Source organism: Phragmites australis, chromosome 10 (assembly GCF_958298935.1).
Source record: "Phragmites australis chromosome 10, lpPhrAust1.1, whole genome shotgun sequence".
In the NCBI taxonomy this organism is placed as follows: domain Eukaryota; kingdom Viridiplantae; phylum Streptophyta; class Magnoliopsida; order Poales; family Poaceae; genus Phragmites; species Phragmites australis.
In genome coordinates, this window is record NC_084930.1 from 6,145,662 (window position 1) to 6,164,601 (window position 18,940).

General features: G+C 42.2%; 2 protein-coding genes and 1 pseudogene across 4 annotated transcripts; 2 read left to right on the top strand and 1 right to left on the bottom strand.

Annotated features, from left to right (window-relative positions):
- Positions 1 to 7,014: 7,014 nt before the first annotated feature.
- Positions 7,015 to 8,522, top strand: LOC133883308 (bZIP transcription factor RISBZ2-like). The gene has a single exon (XM_062322590.1). It carries the CDS (start codon positions 7,408 to 7,410, stop codon positions 7,951 to 7,953), a length of 546 nt encoding a protein of 181 aa, XP_062178574.1. The 5' UTR covers positions 7,015 to 7,407; the 3' UTR covers positions 7,954 to 8,522.
- Positions 8,523 to 11,714: 3,192 nt separating this feature from the next.
- Positions 11,715 to 13,014, bottom strand: LOC133883321 (E3 ubiquitin-protein ligase RDUF1-like; annotated as a pseudogene).
- A 113-nt stretch (positions 13,015 to 13,127) lies between these two features.
- Positions 13,128 to 16,683, top strand: LOC133883320 (amino acid transporter AVT6A-like). 3 transcript variants are annotated; one of them, XM_062322609.1, is made up of 7 exons: positions 13,128 to 13,514; positions 13,969 to 14,004; positions 14,229 to 14,666; positions 15,060 to 15,212; positions 15,310 to 15,513; positions 15,592 to 16,057; positions 16,138 to 16,683. In XM_062322609.1, the coding sequence occupies exons 3-7, from the start codon at positions 14,246 to 14,248 to the stop codon at positions 16,268 to 16,270; spliced, it is 1,377 nt and encodes a 458-aa protein (XP_062178593.1). In that variant the 5' UTR covers positions 13,128 to 13,514; positions 13,969 to 14,004; positions 14,229 to 14,245; the 3' UTR covers positions 16,271 to 16,683. The 3 variants fall into 3 exon arrangements, with proteins under 3 accessions (XP_062178593.1, XP_062178592.1, XP_062178594.1); XM_062322608.1 differs by lacking the exon at positions 13,969 to 14,004 and having other exon boundaries at positions 13,161 to 13,176; positions 13,357 to 13,514; XM_062322610.1 differs by lacking the exons at positions 13,128 to 13,514; positions 13,969 to 14,004 and adding an exon at positions 13,515 to 13,649.
- The last annotated feature ends 2,257 nt before the right edge of the window (positions 16,684 to 18,940 follow it).

Consider the following 18,940-nt stretch of genomic DNA (forward strand, 5'->3'; position numbering starts at 1 on the left):
TTTTAGCAGAACAACGATCGAAAAGTGAGTCTCATGGTTAGAATTGAACACTAGGTTCCATAGTGACCCAATCCATGACTCATCACCCTATAAAGGCTGAAACTTGCAAAGGAAATTCAAAGATCTAGCAAGATGGACACCGGGTAATTAAACTCTCTAAGTTGATTGTACAGAAGCAAGGGGGCTCAAAACCTACACATGTACATGAGTATATGAGTGTTTATACCTCTAGCAACTAGAAGAGTAACTTTGCAAAAGGGGTAAAAACACAGCTCCAAAGGAAAAACAAAATCAACAGAAAACTAGAAAAAACTACACGAGGGCAAGAGAACCAAAAGCAAGAGACTAAAAGGAGATGAACAAGATCACTTACGAGAAAATAAACTTCATTTCAAACAGAGGACAACCCTCTTTTTGGCAGATTACAGAAGTTTTTCTCTCACAAATTTTTTAGCCTATTACAAAGACTAAGCCTACCCTTTCCTCTTATCCAAAACTTAACTCTATGCTCTTAAATAGTTAGCTCAAGGCTCTGTCTTGCCCTACCCCTCTATTATAATTCTAGAAAACTTAACCCCTAAGTTTTCTAGCTTTTTCCCAAAATACTCCTCTCATATAGTATACTTCTACCTACCACCGAGAATATTTTGGCCTATTTTCTTTTCCATTCATCGGACGGCCGCAACACTTTCACGACTTAGCTTCACTTCGACACAAGTTTCGCAATGGTGCCACGTAATCCTCCAGTCCTCCTATGATTTTAAGGTCAAACAGCGAAACCCTCTACACACTTCTCAAAGCGTGACACACCACTTGCTACACATTAAGCAAGCGCTCTTATGTCAACGCGTGTACTCCGTCTTACGATCCTGACTGCCTGCAAATCTCTCCCGCTCTCGATCCCTCGGGCCACCTTGTCACTTGCACCAATATCTCTTCGTTTGACTTTGTCAACGCGTCGTCTTCATCCATCTTTCAAGCTTTACTTGACCTCCACGTGTACCGCTAGGATCACCCTTGATTTCTCTCGTCCTCCTTGATCGTCTGACACTAAGCACCCCACTTGGCCCTGATCATCTGTCGTGGACCGCTAAGTTGCATCCATCATCTGCACATCATGAGACAAGTAAACACATATCTCTAACCCTGTATGTAGTTAGTCCATAACCAAAATGCTCAATTGAAAACTCAAATCAACTTAGAGCACATTCCAATCAAAATTAAAATTCCGCTCAACTGCGGACTCTCCGAAGAAAAGAGCGGACACTCCACAAAAATGCAGACTCTCTGCACAACCCAGGCAATCCGAAACACGGCAAACCAAATCGATAACCTTGTCAATCACTCATCACATATAAACCAATGCACATTTTAACTTGGTTTCTCATTTAGGTAGCTCAAGTTCAGTAAAAGAAAGTTCGTCTCAAGTATGATCAGTAACCTCGAGCCTCAACAAACTGTTTGAGCTTGGCTCGTTAAGCTTGACCATCTTTGTGGTTAAATTTGACTCATGATTATTGCTTTTCTAGCCTTGACCAAGGTTAACAAAATTGTTTGAGATCTGGAAATTGCTACTCGGCAATTTTCCAAAATTCATGAATATCACGAAAACCGCTCAAAATATGGTAAGAATTCGTTCAAATTCACTCGGTCAAATTTCTAAATCATAGGCAAAAACCGACCAAATTGACGATTTGGTAACCGCTCGATTTGAACCAAAAACCTCTTGAATTCCATCGAAGACCAATCACATTTTCTGCATTTCATTTGTACTAAGAAACCGCTCGAATTCGATCAAAAACCGCACGATTTTATCGAAAACCGCTCAAGTTCAAGAAAAAAGTTCAATCTTGTAAAATCGATAACTAATTCATTTGAGCTTCAAATCAAGTGAATCAAATTTTTTTGGTTTCCCTGTAACATTATATACATAATAAAAGTATTTATACTCATAAAAAAGTTGTATATTATCTATGAGAAAATGTATTTTCCAAACCTAGTTAAATGCATAGTTAATTCTTTGCTAATCCAAAAGTCATGAAACCAATTTTGTTAGTCTTATTACATGATTATATGTCTTTTAAAAATACAAGAACTTATGAAATAGTTATTGTAATATGTATGATTGTGTAAATATGTTGCAACTAGATTAATTCATAAGTGACCCATCACATCTCTAAAATTAGTGAAACCACTTTTATTAGTTTATTTATATTATATATATAGGAAAAATAATGGTAGACATGAAAAAATTAATTACAATATTGTTTCTTAACATGTTCATTTTATGCTTGTGAACTTTGTAAAAATCATTTAGAAATTAATAAAACTCTAAATGAAGTGAAACCAATTTTAAATATCATCTTAAGATATGCCTGACATAAAAAATGTGTTTGCATTTTAAGATTTTCCTTAATATGATGGGTCAAATCATCATGTTCATACTACCCATTTCAGTATTATTTTTCAAACTTATTCTCTATGAAATATGATGCAAACAACATTATTTTTGAATTTTCTTCACAGAAGATCTTAGAATTATTGCTAGTATTTTTAGAATTTTTTTTTGTGATTTTAATAAATTCAAATTCAAAAATCGATCGATTTCTAAATACGGTGCGGACCGAATTGGCCGATATTTGCAAATACCAAGCGGTTTTCAACGATTTTTCAAACCCTGACCTTGACTGGGAGAACCTCTATCCTCCATGTGAGTGCATATTTCGTAGGAAAAATTCCTCATTTTCCACCGCTATAAAATCCTTAATCCCGAATTTGTCACCACTTGTGTCCATGACATGTGGAGCCGAGACCCACATGTTATTGAGGCGATGGAGAATTCAGGATTAGAAAATTTAGCAGTGAAAAATAAGAAATTCACCCTATCTTATATATATTTGAGTTCCAGTATTTTTGTTGTTAACATTTGCATAAACTTCAAGATTATTGCATCTCACATAAGTGCTAAGCATGCTGCTCTAACCCACTATATGCTGCAAGCAAAGCAGAGAAAAGAGTAAAAATGCGGCCTTATATATGCTGCTTTATATTAACTACACTATAACGTATGCAATATCCATTTATGCTAGATATTACCTGCTTTTCTTTGCAAATGGAGTTCTTTAACTCCCCGCGCCTATCATGTTATCAACAGATTGCCTATCGCAATCCTTAATAGGCTATTTTTCTTTTGATTTCCATTCTTAGCAACCTTAAGAAGCAAAAATGATTCTTAATTTTGCCATGCGATTGTTTTGCCTGCTGAGATCATCAGATGATGTTTCCGATATTGTTTTCATCTTACAGACGTAACAAGAAAACATGGCTGTAGAGAAAGCCGAAGGCACTAACAACTGTGGATGACAAAAGGCATTTAGCACACTAATCACATCCATATCTTTCCCATTTGTATACTGAAAGTTTTCTCAACTAGACGGAAGAAATCAGCCAGTCGCGTCATCGAAACCGTTTCGATTAGCCGTGCATTTCCAGCTGATAGATGCCAAACGCCCAAACTAAGCTAGGCCGGCAGAAATGGAAAACTGTGTTGAATTATTATTCTTTCTTAGTTTACGATAAGTTTTGTAGTCGAAAAGGCAAAAATTCTCCAACATCCTCATTCAAAATGCTCAATTATATATGCAGCTGTGATCTTGTGCCAAAACAATGCAAGGAACGTAAATCAGGTTCACAAGAAGTTAAGTTTTTCTCATGAATCATGACCAAATAATTCATTGATGCGTAGAACAGAATGCCTAGGCATGAGCAATTATCATCCCTCCTGAATATCTTAGCAAGAAGCATTTCTAGACAACACAGCAATGAGAGCACATCACTCATGGTGGTCTGCAAAGTGCAAAAGCAAAGTTTAGCTAAGACGGTAACCTGTTTGTTGTTGAAAAAATTAGGAAGATAAAGGTTGGTCTCTCAAAAGTTGATGGTCAGCAAGAGTCACCATAAACTACTATATATTGTCGTCTTCAAAGTAAGCTCTGCTTTAGATATTAACGATTATCCTAAACTCCACAATTCCACAAATAAGTTTTGCTCTAGACAGTTCAACTTGCCTTAGGCCCTTGGAAGTAGTACTACACCGCACTGGAACAATTATTGCCACTAATGGCATTGGTAGGTACTCAAACAAAATTTAAGATATGCAAACTAAGCCTAGGAGGCCTATAAACCTAAAGAGAATATCATATATGCATAGAATGTGGGTTCAAAAAACATATGAATAGAATGTTGTTTGCAATCAAGTGACATATATTCCCTTTGTTCAGAAATAGTAGACGTTTTTTTTTTGAAAAATCAAATTTTGTATACTTTGACTAATATTTAATCAAACTATAAGAATATTTAATATATAAAAATTATATAGTTAAATTCATAATTCAAAATGATATCATACTATATAAAATTTGTAGCTATAAATGATATATTTTGTGAGAAAACGTTAGTCCAAATTCAACTTCAAAGATCGAACCGAAAATAAATACGTCTACTATTTTTGAACTGAATTAGTACCCCCTAACTTCAACATTTGAGAAAAATCCTGTCCTACTGTTCGGATCATGCAATGCTACAACCATCATTTGTCAGTCTAATGATGTCTGTCAGGGAATTCAGATATGCTACTCTGTGTCTGTATGTAAACTAGCTATCTGCGAACATGGATAGAGTATGTCAAATCACGTTATAAAGGTCTCCATACAAGGCTTAAGGGATTTTCGCCATACTCATGTCACCCATTGGAACGGTTCCAACGGTTTCCTTCACGATTTTCTCTACGAAGTAATTCTCAGGGTTATTCCTTTCAATATAGGATTATCTCCTTTCCCTTCACGATTCCTCTCGAAAGGAAGTTGTTGAAGATAAAAGAAAATAAAGGAAATAAGAACAGGAAAAAGAATCGTAAAGAAAACGAAATGAAGGAAATATGATTGTAGATGGTAAGAACGGATTCTCAGTTCCAAACAGGCCCTTATACAGGGACGGCTCACCGCAGCGGTGCTGCGGCCTGTCTTGTGGTGCCGTGCCTGGTGCGCCTCTGCCTGTGCTTTATGACTTCGGTGTAGTGCTTGACATCTTTTCCAGTACCCCTCTCTCTCAAGCCAATTGACTTATGGCAAAAAAAAAAAAAAAAAAAAAATCAATGTGGAAACGAAAAGAGTGGCAATTTGAAGTATTGCATATTAAGAGTGGTAAATTGTCGAAAGTCTAATATTGACGGTGGCAAAAAAAATAATCAATTGACTCCTCTCTCTCAAAGGCTCACAAACACATACTACAAGGAAAGAAAGACAAATTGCAAATACCAAGGAGACGGAGACAAAGGAGGCCTGGCCTTGTCGTGATTTCCTGCCCACCTTGACTTCCTTTGTATCTGCGATTCGCGTGCCCAACAATCCAATCATCCTCGTTAGCAATCCTCGATTCTACCCACGATGAGTAGGAGAAGATGCGGCCTCATCCTCTCCTGCTCATCGTGCGTCGGCTTCTCGAGCTCCATTGACGCCGCCAGCAACCGCAACGAGGAGGCCTCATCTTCCCCGCTTCTTCTCCTGCCCTCTGCGCCGACGACGACAAGGCCCCGCACGTCCGCACAACCGCGCAGGCGGTCTGCTGCAGTGGCGGAAGGGGTCTGTGCAGCTCACCGTCTCTAGATCCTCGGCATGTAACGGTCCGGCTGTCGTGCCGTTTCCGTGCTAGGCGAATTTATTTTTATTTTTATATTTTTCAATTCTGAAAATTATAATTATATATTTTTATTTTAAAAATTTACAATTATATACTTATATCTTCAGTTGGAAGGGTAATTAGCTACCTATTACTTATTGAAAGGATGATAGACTACCTGTTACCGCCGTCCTTCCAATGAGTGGCATATTTAAAAATAAAAAATATTATGTTTCAATACTTTCAAAATTTAGAACACTATTGAAATAATCATAAAAAATTCTGAAACAATTATCTGAGGTAAAGGATGCTATCATCACTAAATTTGTTTTTTTTATTTCTCATTGTACAAGTAATTTTTTTGTCTGAATTTTTTCAAAGAGCTAGATAATAACATACTCTACGTCACAATTTTTTAAGAATTTTTCATAACCATTTTGATAGTGTTTTAAATTTTGAGAGCATTGAAATACTCTATTTTTATTTATTTTTTACATGTCGTCGTTCCAACGGGTGACATGAGTATAGAGCTGTAAAAATTCAAAATGGACTAATATATTTGTAATTTTTGGATTTAAGAAATAAAAATGGCTCGAAAGAAGCTCGGCCCAAGTCTCACCTCTAACTTTGCCTCTTGTTTATGAAGTATTTCTTTATGGTGTCACTATACCATAAACATATTGTTGTCATCAGAACTAGCCAAATGGGCCACTCAGCATGGCACGGCTTGGGGTCCATTTAGGCACGGCTCAGTTGGCCTGGCTAACTAATCGGACTGTGCCGTACCGACCCATGTGCTGAAGGCATGGTCCACGGCCCGTGAAGCATAGTGTTGGCCTGGGCACGGTTACGGTACGGTGGGTCATACCGGACGATAATGGCTAGGCGACGAGGCAGAGTAACAGAGCGACGTGAATGGGGCAAGACGACCAAGCGACGAGGCAACCGGACCCGTGCCCGTGTTGACCCGTCTAAGTCATGCCATGCCATGGCATACCGCATGCCTCGTGCCATACACAGCTTGACGTCTCGTGCCATACCGGCTCGGCCTAGCTAAGCTCAGGCCAAGCCGTGTCTATAGTGATGTAACTCGGGCTGGCCAATAGGCATGACCCATTTAAATACCTTTAGCTGTCATATCTTGACACAAAAAAGGCATAAAAGCCAATGCCATCACTTTGCCACAATGAAAGGTCTAGCCAAATAAAGTACCTAGTTGCACAAGGGCACAATTCTGGTCCTTTCGTGTATATTGAGCATATCATAAAATCTGTAACATGAGAGCTAGCTCACCAAGGAAAGATTTATTAAGTCCATGATTCAAGTTCCCTAAGCAAGATCATTTTCAAAGTGCTCGCGCATACCTGATTCAACTCACGCATGCTTTGCGTGCAAATTTCCACTGAAAAAGAGGAATGGAAGTGACTTGTTGGCAGAATTTTCCACATGGGAAGAACATTTCTGGAAAATGGCTTATCTCCTCTCTATCACCCTATCTCCACCCTATGACGATTGGCATGTACTTAACAATCACAACCAAAGGACAATGACATCACATCCCAAAAATCGACAGGATAATCTCGGAATGCAGACGCAATAAGCTGCAAAAGGCAGGTTCGCTCACACCACAATGCCTGTAACTTTAGGGGTTCTCTTTTTTGCAGTTTCTTTGGGGGCTCTCTTTTTTGCAGTTTAAAGGAACTCGTCCCGATCTCAGCCTTCTTGTATCCAATGATCAAGAATTCAAGACACTCCTTCTACTCATTGCAAGTTTGCAAAGCTTGCGAAAGCTTCCAAGATACAATCATGCAGCGAGACATGGCAGCCTTGGCATTCCACTCTCTCGGTGCAGCAGACTTCGCGAGCTTCCTCCTGGTGCAGCATGGCTCGCTCGTCGACAAGTCCTACTCGGGCAGCGCGGCTGGCGCCAACGACCCTTGGTGCAGCTACGGCGTGGGCGTTGGGGAGCAGGCCAGGACCGGGGCGCGCGACGAGCGGAAGGAGAGGCGGCTGGCGTCGAACCGCGAGTCGGCGCGGCGGGCGCGTGCGCGGCGGCGAAGGCGGCTGGACGAGCTGTCCTCGCGCGCCGCGGAGCTCCGCGCCGCCAACGTGCGGCTGGTGGTGGAGCTGAACCGCGTGGCGGCCTCGCACACGCGGGCGGCGCGGGAGAACGCGCGGCTCGGGGAGGAGGCCCGCAGCCTGCGGGAGAGGCTCGCCACGGCGGAAGCGAAGGCAGCGGATCGAGTCGGCGATGAAGCTCGGGCGCCAAAGGAATAGAGAAGTATTCGACTGCATATATTTTAGTGTTTTTTAGGATGAGAGAGGACGAGATGGGAAATACGTGTATTTACAGACTAGATCTAATTTATAGTATGATTGGATCTAATTCATAGCATACCACATGATAAAGTAATTATAAAATTTGTGATGGAGTTATTAAAAATCATGTGTAAGAAAATAAACAAGGAAATAAATTACCATGTGTCCAGACCGCAAATGTATGAGACCACATCTCTTAGAATTATTTTCCAAAAGGAGATTATTACGTTGACCATAGCTAAGTAGACTTGATCCCTCGAGCTCTAAATACTTATCGTGAGCAGTAATCGTCGAGCTCCATGGATTGCTCACTCTATGATTCTCTGAACTTTCTCCATGCTTTCGTTGGCTACATGTCGATTTTTGGAATTCCATATAGGGCGGTACAATGCCCTGTTTTGAACGTCCCGGAATGGATCGAACCGTCTGCTGTGCCTGCGAATTCTTACATTCCAAAGAGACCTTAGCTACTGGCAGGGGATGAAGGAAGGTACACAGCACGAGGATGGCCTGGCCGCCGGTTGTCACTATTATGAAGGAGTCATTGATTATGAGTCCTGTGCATTATAAGACAGCTAAGAAAATATGAGATTATTTGCAATGTTGATATGTTTAGAATAGTTTTTAGCAGAATGATATATCTATGGATGAGTACTACACCGTTTTTATTGCTTGATAGGACCGTTGCTCTCAATGGTGCCTCAATGTACTGAAAAGTATTTAGGCTGTTGTGATAAAAAAAAATAAGTCCATTGAGAAGTTCCTTATATACTAATTTTGTCATGGATTATGATCAGAATTTGAGTCTATTCGTATGTAGCTGCTCAATAATCCCACTACTCTATCCATTGCTGATGTATTGTCTTCTTTGATAGCTGAAGATACTCGTCTTCGTTGCTGATGTATTTTATTCCTTATGAGCATTGCAAGAAGTTACCTGAGTTACGTGCTCGCCATGCTGCTCGTGCTCGTACTACAGCTCAAGGCTCTGTATCTGTTGATGCTGCTCATGATAGCGATTCTCAGTCTTGGGTTCTGGATTTAGGAGCTTCCTTCCATGTAACATCTAGTAAGCATTTGCTGGTTGCTTGTAAACCGATCACTACTGGAGGTTCTATTCAGACATCACTTTTCACTTTTTATTTTTTTACTTGATGTTTCTTTTATACCTCAATTATCCATGAATCTCCTCTCCATTGATCAAGTCACTGACCAAAACTGTTTTGTTGGATTTGATGCCTCATCTTGTTTTATTCAGGATCTTCAAAGCGGGATTGTGATTGGGACTGACCATCACCATAGAGGGTCCCATGGCCTCTACGTTTTGGACACTTTGCTTCTTCCTTCTTCCACCAGCTCCACCGATCGTGCCAACTGTTGCATCATCATCTGCTTCATCTTTTGTCAAGTTGCATCATCGTCTTAGTCACTTACATGGATCGCGTCTATTGACTTTGGTTCATCAAGGTCATTACATGGTTAAGGATTACAAGCTTGGTAAACATCTCTAACTCCCATATTCCAGTAGTATTTCACATTCTGCTAATCCTTTTGATCTTATTCATTTCGATGTATTGGGTTCTTCGCCTTTTGCTTCAAAAGGTGATCATAGTTATTATGTTATTTTTATTGATGATCATTCTCGATATACTTGAATTTATTTTATGAAACATCACTCGCAGTTGTGTTCTATATATCAATTTTTTGTTCGTATGTTTCATACTCAGTTTTCTACTTTCATTAGAGTTTTTTGCTCCGATTCTAGAGGAGAATATATGTCTTCTGTTTTTCATCAGTTCCTCACTTCTGATGGCACTTTTGCTCAGCTCTCATGTCCCGAGGCTCTTGCTCAAAATGGCATTGTTGAACGCAAACATCGCCATCTTATAGAAATTGCTCGCACACTCCTCATTGCATCCTTTATTCCTCGTTATTTCTGGAGCGAAGCTGTTTTTAGAGCCATCTATCTTATTAACCGACAACCGTCTTCAAAGCTGGTCAGAAAATACCCTAGTGAGGCTCTTTTTGGTACTCCTAGCTATCATCTTCGGGTTTTCAAATGTACATGCTATGTTCTGCTTGTATCTCATGAGCAAACTAAGTTGCCTGCCCAGTCGTTTGAATGTGTTTTCCTTAGATATAGTCCTGAGCATAAGAGTTATCGTTGCTATGATCCTTCCTCTTGTTGCATGTGTATTTCTCGTAATGTGACCTTTGTTGAGGATCATCTCTTTTTCTATAATCCCACCACTCAGCCCTCTTCCTCTCACACAGAGTCTACTTCCTTTCTATGTCTTCCTCCTTCATCATTTGGTGATCATGCCTCTGTTTCATCTCCTGCTCTTTCACCCACCTATGATTCAGTTCTAGCTCCTTCACCCACACCTGCTCCGGATTCAAATCCTCCACCATCTATTCCGCCTATCACCTATGTCTATGCACGTTGAACTACATTTCTTTCTGATCATCCGTCCATTCCCACCTCTTCGACCAATCCTGATGCTCCTGTTGTTACTGATCTTGATGTTGTTGATGAGTTATCTTATGGTCCCTGTTATAATCTATGCGACCTTGCTACTATTGAGGCTCATGATAGGTGGGGTTTCTCCTGTGCGAGTGCTGTTGTAGTTGAGGAGTCATCTACTTATTAGGAGACATCTAGTATTCCTGAGTGGCAGTCTGCTATGTTTGAGAAGCTTGCTGCACTTGATCGTATAAGAACTTATGATTTTGTTCCCTTACCATCTCATGATGTTCCTATTACACGTAAGTGGGTATTTAAAATTAAGACAAAATCAAATGGTTCTATTGAAAGATACAAAGCTCATCTTGTTGACATAAGTTTTCAGCAAACTAAGGGTCGAGATGATAATGAGGCATTTGCTCTTGTTGCTCATATGACCACAGTTCGTACTTTGATTGCAGTGGCTACTACTCGTTCCTGGATTATTTCTCAGATGGATGTTAAGAACACTTTTCTTCACGATGATTTGCATGAAGAAGTTTATATACAACCACCCCCAAGTGTTGATGCTCCTTCAGGATATATTTGTCATCTTCGTCGTGCTTTATATAGTCTCAAACAAGCTCCTCATGCTTTGTTTGAGCATTTATTTCTATTATACATGCTGCTGATTTTTCACCTAGTGATCATGATCCTAATTTATTTATTCACCTATCTTCGAAAGAGCTTACTTTACTTCTTCTATGTTAAATATATATCTGACACATATATATTCTAGACTTATGTTGGCCCATCTCTGACTCTATATTGAGAGCAAGTTTAATAGATGGTTATCCTCTCTTTCACACAATTTCAATCAAGGTAACATGCTACACTTGCCTAGTTGCCTTTCAAAGCACTTATAAATTGGTTTCAGCTCCTTTTTTTTTTGGGGTAAATTGAATTTTCAATATATCAACTGGGATTCTGTACTAACTGCAGAAGTGTACTACTTGGAGTGGGGCAGACAAGTTCACATAAGCAAATAACTATATAAAAATATAAATAGCAGCCTATGCAAATCTTTAGCATAATTTGTATGCACTGGTGTTTTAGTTGAAGCCAATCGGCAGGCATGACTAAATTGAGACCTCAAGTACAAAAAACTACCATATAAAATGTCGACTCTGAAATTATAGGTGTGACTCATGGAGTAAGCAAAAGGTTAGCCCAGTAGAACAACAAACATGCTAGTAACAATTCTGTGACAAACAAATTAAACAATGAGAGAGGGTTTGCTATATTATTGAAGCAAAAGGCAAAAAAAGTGTATGTACAGGTGTTATGACAATTGTTCTTACCATTCAACTCCCAACCACAACAGCTAAATCCTGAAAAAAAATCAAGATAATAGAACTATGATTCTAGTGGCATACAGATATCCTAACGAGAATTCAATGAGGTTTCTCACTTCCATGGAATTGCATCCAACACATACCACCAAGCAGCTCTAGCTCATATTTGCATCGGGGTACCCAACTGTCACTGAGCCACCAGTGGAACGGCGCATCGCCCTTCGCCGCTCGTACTCAGGGTCATCAGTGGGCAGTTCGTACCGGCAAACTGGGCACGAGTTCCGGATGGCGAGCCATGGCCCAATGCACGCCCCGTGGTAGAAGTGCCCGCACGGCAGCCGTGTGGCGAGCTCCCCCTGCGCGACCCCGTCCTTGCACACGGCGCACCCCTGAGCCGCCTCCTCCCTTCCGATAGCCACCAACTGGAGCCGCTCCACCGCCGCGCGGGCCGCCGGCGGGGCGCCGCCCGCCGCCGCGTCCGCGAGATGCCCCGGCAGCACCTCGAAGTCGTCCTCGTCCAGCGGCACCGGGAGCAGCTCCCACCCCACGCTCCGGACGATGCCGTCGAGCTCCGCGTCGCCGTCGCCGAAATCGAACGCTGGCTCGTCGGAGAAGATCGACTCGTCGTCCCCGCTGTCGATGCCCTCCATCATGCCCAGCATATCCCGCTCGTCGAGGAGTCCGAACACTTCGCCATCGCCATCGCTTCCTACTCCTCGTCCTCCCCCTCCACCACCACCACTACCCTCGCCGACGACGCCGGGGGCGGCGTCCGCGATCTCCTCCCACTCGAACCCGTGGTCGGCGAGGCCATCCTCAAGGCAGTCCCAGAAGGGCGGGGAGCGAGGCCGCGATGGGGAGAGGCCGCGGAGGTCGGGGTCGGAGTCGAAGGAGAAGGGGTAGCCCGGGGTTGGGGTTAGGGTTCCGGGGTCGAAGTCTGGGGAGAGGAGATGGCGTGGGCCGGAGAAATCCTCATCGAGAGACTCAGAGAAGGAGACGTAGGAGAGCTCTCCGAGGCCGCCGTCTTCGTCGCCGACGTCGAGGAAGAGCTCGTCGTCGAAGTTCGCCATGGGAGGCGGCGGCCGGGAGGGGAACGGGTGGTGCGGCCTTCGCCGTAGGAGGCGTGGCGTCCCCGCCTCGAGCTGGTTGTTGTTGGGTCTGGTCACTCCTCACGTCGTCACGCGGAAGCGGTTCGGCGTGTCCGCCTTCGAAGTGCCCGTTAATACGCGTTCATAGAGCATTTACGTATTATCGCAGTTCGTCTTCCTCTAGCATTTACGTATTATTGTTGTGCGTAGCAGCTGTCGCTTGAGGCCACACGACTGTGAGCGAGAGCAGAGCAAAGCGCGCGGGCAGGAGAGGAAGAGAGAAGGAAGACTGCAGGTCAGTGGAGGCAATCACCTGACGCCACCCCGTCCCCGCGAGATTCCAAGGGGCCAATCTGTTCCTGCGTCGACATCGACGGGAATCATAGTGGGCACGAGGGAACTGTAGCGCGTGACAACGAGAGGCTTGGATTTGGATCCATTTTTTGGTGTGTTTGATTGCCTTGCCTGGATGCAGCTCTGCGTTTCCTGGCTATAAAGCGACAGGGGGCCTGGAGCTGGGCCGCGGAGACCGGAGAGAGGCCACTGGTTTTTGGCTGCTGTTGTTTGGCTCTTGTTCAGTCTGCTGTTTGGTTTCAGATCCGAGAAGGGTTGAGAGAGCTGAATCGTGGCAAGGTGCGTTATTTACTCCCTTCTCCTCTCTCGTTTCAGTTCTTGGCGCGGAGCCATGGATTCTTGCTTGGATTGGGTCGGTGGATTATTAGAGAGTTCATTTCTTGGGATTTTGTGATGGCACTGGGCTTATTTGAGGTGAATTTTAGTAGATGAAAGTTGTTCTTGTTTCAGTTGTAGTTGCTAGGTTCTGTTGCATGGAATTTAGGCTAATCGCTGGGCGTATTTGCTGGTTGCAATGGTGGACTATCTCAAAGTTGTCTCTTGATGTGAATTGTGTTGGAGAGGTTGGATTTTGGAGCGGGCTTTGGCTGGCCTACTTCCTTATAGCTCGTAATACGTTTCTCCATTTGCCCATATCGTTAAACTTAGCTTGATATCTACTTCCAGAAAGTGAATCATGTATACCTTAAATTCACCTTTAATCACTTTGATTCTCTTCTTACTTTTGTTTCAGGAAGTTTCTTTCGTGTGCATTCTCTTAACTGTGAACGTAAGACTTGTTATCAGAATTGTTCGGCTCTTTCAATGGATCCATATTTGGATTGATTTAAGACACTGGACAGCATAAGTAATGGAAATAAAAATAGACAATGTCATAATTCAAAGCAAGATAGATTTCATCATATATTCTAGTAAAAAACACAAAGTGTAATTGGTTATTCAAATCAGTAATCTATTTCACTGAATTGCTGACTAAATACTTTTTCCATCCAGGAGAGTCAGAAATAAAAATGGGGATTGGAGATGGTTCGTCTAAAGGGAACCAGCAATCAGTGCATAAGGAAATACGAGATGAGACCACACCACTTCTTCCAGTCAAGGCGGAGGAGGAGGGGTTTCATGAGCTCAACGGTGCTTCATTCTCTGGGGCTGTTTTCAATCTGTCGACCACCATAGTTGGCGCTGGGATTATGGCCCTGCCAGCAAGTATCAAAATGCTGGGCATGGTTCCAGGGATTCTGATGATCATCATTGTGGCATTGCTCACAGAGGCATCCATTGACATGCTTGTCAGGTGCAGCCACCAGGGCAAGATTACGTCATATGGGTGGCTGATGGGTGAGGTTTATGGGCAGTGGGGGAGGATTGCGCTACAGGCCTCCGTCATCATAAACAACATCGGTGTGCTGATTGTTTACATGATTATCATCGGTAATCCTAAACTCAGTACTTCTGCCCTCTACATCTAGTCTTGGTTTTGAGTATTTTGAGATGTGCTACTTAAAATGACTAGTTATCAGAAATCTAGTTCTCCAGGCATCCTTTGTAGTCCTTTTGTTGTGAGCTGCTAACACACTCTTTGGGGGAGCCCCAAATAGTTTCCAATGTCCTTAAACTTTAGATATCTTTAAATTCATTTCTTAGCTGTTTGATTTGGGTTTCTTAATTCAAGCAACTCAATTAAGACCTTCCAGATAATAGTTTCTCTCCCGTTGGGAAAAAAAAGAAGAAAAATTCTCCCCTTTGATTAACATCATGTACCTTAAAATAAAAAACTTTATATTCCATGAACTGCAATTGACATTGGTTCTTAACTTTTGTTAGGTGATGTATTATCTGGAACAACATCTGCCGGTGTTCATCATTGTGGTATATTGGAGGGCTGGTTTGGAGCTCATTTGTGGAATTCTCGCCCCATTGTTCTTCTTGCAACAACTCTTTTGGTGTTTGCTCCGTTGGTGAGCTTTAAGCGTTTGGGTATGTACCAATGTTTGCGTACTAGAAAAATATCCTTCACCATTTTCGCTATTATTAGCTGCATAAAATTAATGTAGATCTTTTTCATTTCCCGCAGATTCATTGAGATACACATCTGCCCTATCAGTTGCCCTGGCTGTGGTTTTTGTTGTCATTACTGCTGGGATTGCCATCATCAAACTCTTTAGCGGAACTGTAGCGATGCCCAAACTTTTTCCTGAATTAGATGACCTTAGTTCCATCTGGAAGCTCTTTACGGCTGTCCCTGTCCTTGTCACTGCCTACATCTGCCACTATAACGGTAAGCACTCTCTTTGCAGACTCTCTTCTGGCTGTTCAAATTTTTGGATTCTAAATTCATGTGTTCATGGTTCCGCAGTCCACAGCATTGACAATGAACTTGAAGACAGAACACAAATTAAACCAATTGTGCGAACATCACTGGTCCTGTGCTCCAGTGTTTACATTGCCACAAGTTTCTTTGCATATCTCCTCTTTGGTGAGGGCACACTGGATGATGTGCTTGCAAACTTTGATTCAAATCTTGGCATTCCGTTCAGCTCTGTCTTTGATGATATAGTGCGAGTGAGCTATGCTGCGCATGTCATGCTTGTCTTTCCCATTGTCTTCTTTGCCCTTCGACTCAACTTGGATGGATTGCTTTTCCCCACGTCGAGGCACATTTCTCGTGATAATAAGAGATTTGCCATCATCACTCTCTCTCTCCTAGCAGTAATTTATTTTGCTGCCATTCTTATACCAAGCATTTGGGACGCATTCCAGTTTACTGGTGCCACAGCCGCCGTCCTTATTGGTTTCATCTTTCCTGCCATGGTCATACTTAGGTAACTAAATGTTTCCTTTTGGTGTATATTTCCTACATGCCGTGAACATTTTATCATAATAACTTGACTTAATTTTTCAGGGATTCTTATGGAATAGCAACCAAGCGTGACAAGATCCTGGCTGTAACCATGATTGTGCTTGCTGTTCTCTCAAATTCTGTTGCCTTATACAGTGACGCGATGAACATCTTCCATAAGGAGGAGGTGGCCTGAACTTAAGACTTAAAAGGCTAGTTGTCGTTGCTAGTTGTCGTTGATGCAGGAAGCATGGCTTCGGAGTGCAAAGCTCAGATGCTGTGAAGGATGATGATTAACTGTATGCTGTGAAGGAAGATGATTTCTTGGTCAGCACCAGAAGATTGAGTCACTTGAAATAATCAGATGCTTGAAGTTGCTGGGTTTCCTGTACACAAACCGGCTCAACATCGAATTGAGCCTCCTGCAATATATGTATATTCTATGTGCTTGTATTAGCAAAGAATGGTAGTATGTCTTGGAAAACCTTTCTCCACAATAATGCACAGTTGGGCCGATGTATGAGTTGAGTTAAATTTGTCGTATGTGAACATGGACTTTTCCATTAAGAATGAAATGATTACCGTTCCCAGGGTACCATCTTTCAGTTATACGGGAAGTTGCAAAAAGATGTAATTCCCAATGATGTTGCAGAAGTTGCAGTGTCAGTGTGTCACCTTTGAGGTGTCAAATATGGTATCAGAAATAGAACCAGTCATAGAATACGACATAGAGACATTCTTCACAAGTCACTGCTACATTTGTTCCTGCCTTCTGCTGTGACCAAGAGGCACCAATTCTCGGGCTGAAACCTTCTACATCTTGAAAGGCCAAGGCGCCAATCAATCAAGAACGTGAATTAGACACTCCAGGGCCCAGGCTGCTGCTGACAGTTTCTGAGGTGAGGGACCCCTGAAAGAAACGATCTTTCTTTGTTGCACTTTTTTTTTTGCAAATAAAACTTTCTTCTGTTGGGATTCTTAGCATCCAAGCCAGCCAATGAGTGTACTGACAGAATCCTAGGGTCTCAATTGCCATAGCCTTATCTTTCTGCCACTAGCAACCTCTTTATTTGAAAAGAAGAAGAAGAAAGAACTGGCAACCTGTTTGAAGTATCAAATGAGCGCCGCTATTGTAGGATTGATGTGTGCATAATTTATAATTGACGAGTTTGATTAGGTGGAAACTCTTCACATAACGACAGTTCAATCAAAGCGCGACTATGACAAAATAATTACAGATGGCTGGTTTAGAGCCACAAGTTGAGACGTTCAGACAAGAGTGTTGATGGTTTTTTTTTTCTGATAATATGTCCGTAAAAATAACGGGTTATCTTCGTGATTCAAAAATTGAATAGGAGATGAAGTATACGTCATGTATACAGGTTCAAGCCTTCAATTAGAGTAATACCCTACATCATGTGTGGTCGATGATCTATTTGTATTCACTCAAGTATAAGTAATGTATTTAGATCTATTACAAGAAGTAGATGGGATCTAAACTAGACTAATGAGAAGGTCGCTGAGTATCTCTTGTGGCTCTAGTGCTTGCATCGAGATGCAAATGAGTTATGCTTCTCCAGAAAAAAGAGAGTCCCCCTTCGAGGGGTCTGACTCCCCACCTTATATAGGAGTCTTGTACCGTCTCCTATCTTATCGTAGTTGATAGGGAATCTTTCATCTTATCCACCAAGAAAGATCAGATAAATCCGACTAGGATACTACTTGTTCTTGAGTTGAGTAACCAATCAAGACTTTCCTAGTATGCGCCTTTTGGATCTCTGGGAGTATCAGGTAATGTAGATTAAGTTACGTAATATCCGGAGTTCTTAATCACGCACACATAATACCTTATCCATATATGGTATACTTTTTATACGTATATACCCTATAGTTAAATATTCGACAGTAACTCTCTAACTCTACTCGGGAGGAAGAGGCTCTACAATTTCCTACTCGAGTACCACCAAGTCTAAGCTTGGTCGAATAAGGTGGTTCAGGCTTGCAATCGAGAGAATCGAGTAAGAACGGATCCTATTTCGAGTACCAAGTGGAAAAATAATTGGGTTGAGCACCCTGCTGTTAACCACACTCAAAGCTCAAGAAAGAACTAAAAGCTCGATTAGTCGATATCCGATTCCGAGTAGAGCTAAAAAACATTTCGAAATTTGAACCGATGGGTATAGACACATTCAATGCATGCAGAGATTCGCACGATATCATCACTCCACCTTTCATGCCAATCGAGACGCCACAGAAACGTGTTCCGAAGTGGAATTGTTTTAGTTTTCCACTTCTAGAGAAGTCAAAGGAGCAAATTGCAAGTGATCCGGTCATTTACCCGGCTTTGGCCTCCACAATTATTACGAAATCGTCCCCTCGAGTAGAGAAATCCTCAGTGGATGTCTCTAGGTCAAGCCAGTAAACCAACAAGCCTGAGGTGCTGGCATTAACCTCAACGGAAGACCCTTTTGCGGCTCTGGAGGACCTCATCAAGGCTGCAAGTGCCCAAGTGAGTGCTGCCAAGGCTTGGTATTTGGATGTCGACCATAGCAACAGCCAAATGAAAAAGATGCGGAGCTTGCCTCTAGCTTAGCAAGAACCGAACGTTAGTACCCCCCTTGATCACTAGTAAGTGATTCGTTCATCGAGTAACTACTAACCGATCCCCATCTATTCTTCCAGTTCTCGAGTCCATAATTAGGGACAAAAATTCCCTCATTAATGAGCAGTAAAAAACCATCGAGAACAAGGACAAATATCTGGGAAAGCTCCAAGGTGACCTGAAGTAGGACAGAACTGATCGAAAAGCCATGGCTGATGCTTTGAAGAAGGTGGAAACCGATCGGGGTGCAATGGCTGAAATTTC

Coding starts and splice junctions, on each gene's coding strand:
- LOC133883320 (XM_062322609.1), top strand. CDS start 14,246: ATGGGGATTGGAGATGGTTCGTCTAAAGGGAACCAGCAATCAGTGCAT. Junction 15,213..15,309: donor GGTGAGCTTTAAGCGTTTGG/GTATGTACCAAT, acceptor CATTTCCCGCAG/ATTCATTGAGATACACATCT. Junction 15,514..15,591: donor CTACATCTGCCACTATAACG/GTAAGCACTCTC, acceptor ATGGTTCCGCAG/TCCACAGCATTGACAATGAA.
- LOC133883308 (XM_062322590.1), top strand. CDS start 7,408: ATGATCAAGAATTCAAGACACTCCTTCTACTCATTGCAAGTTTGCAAA.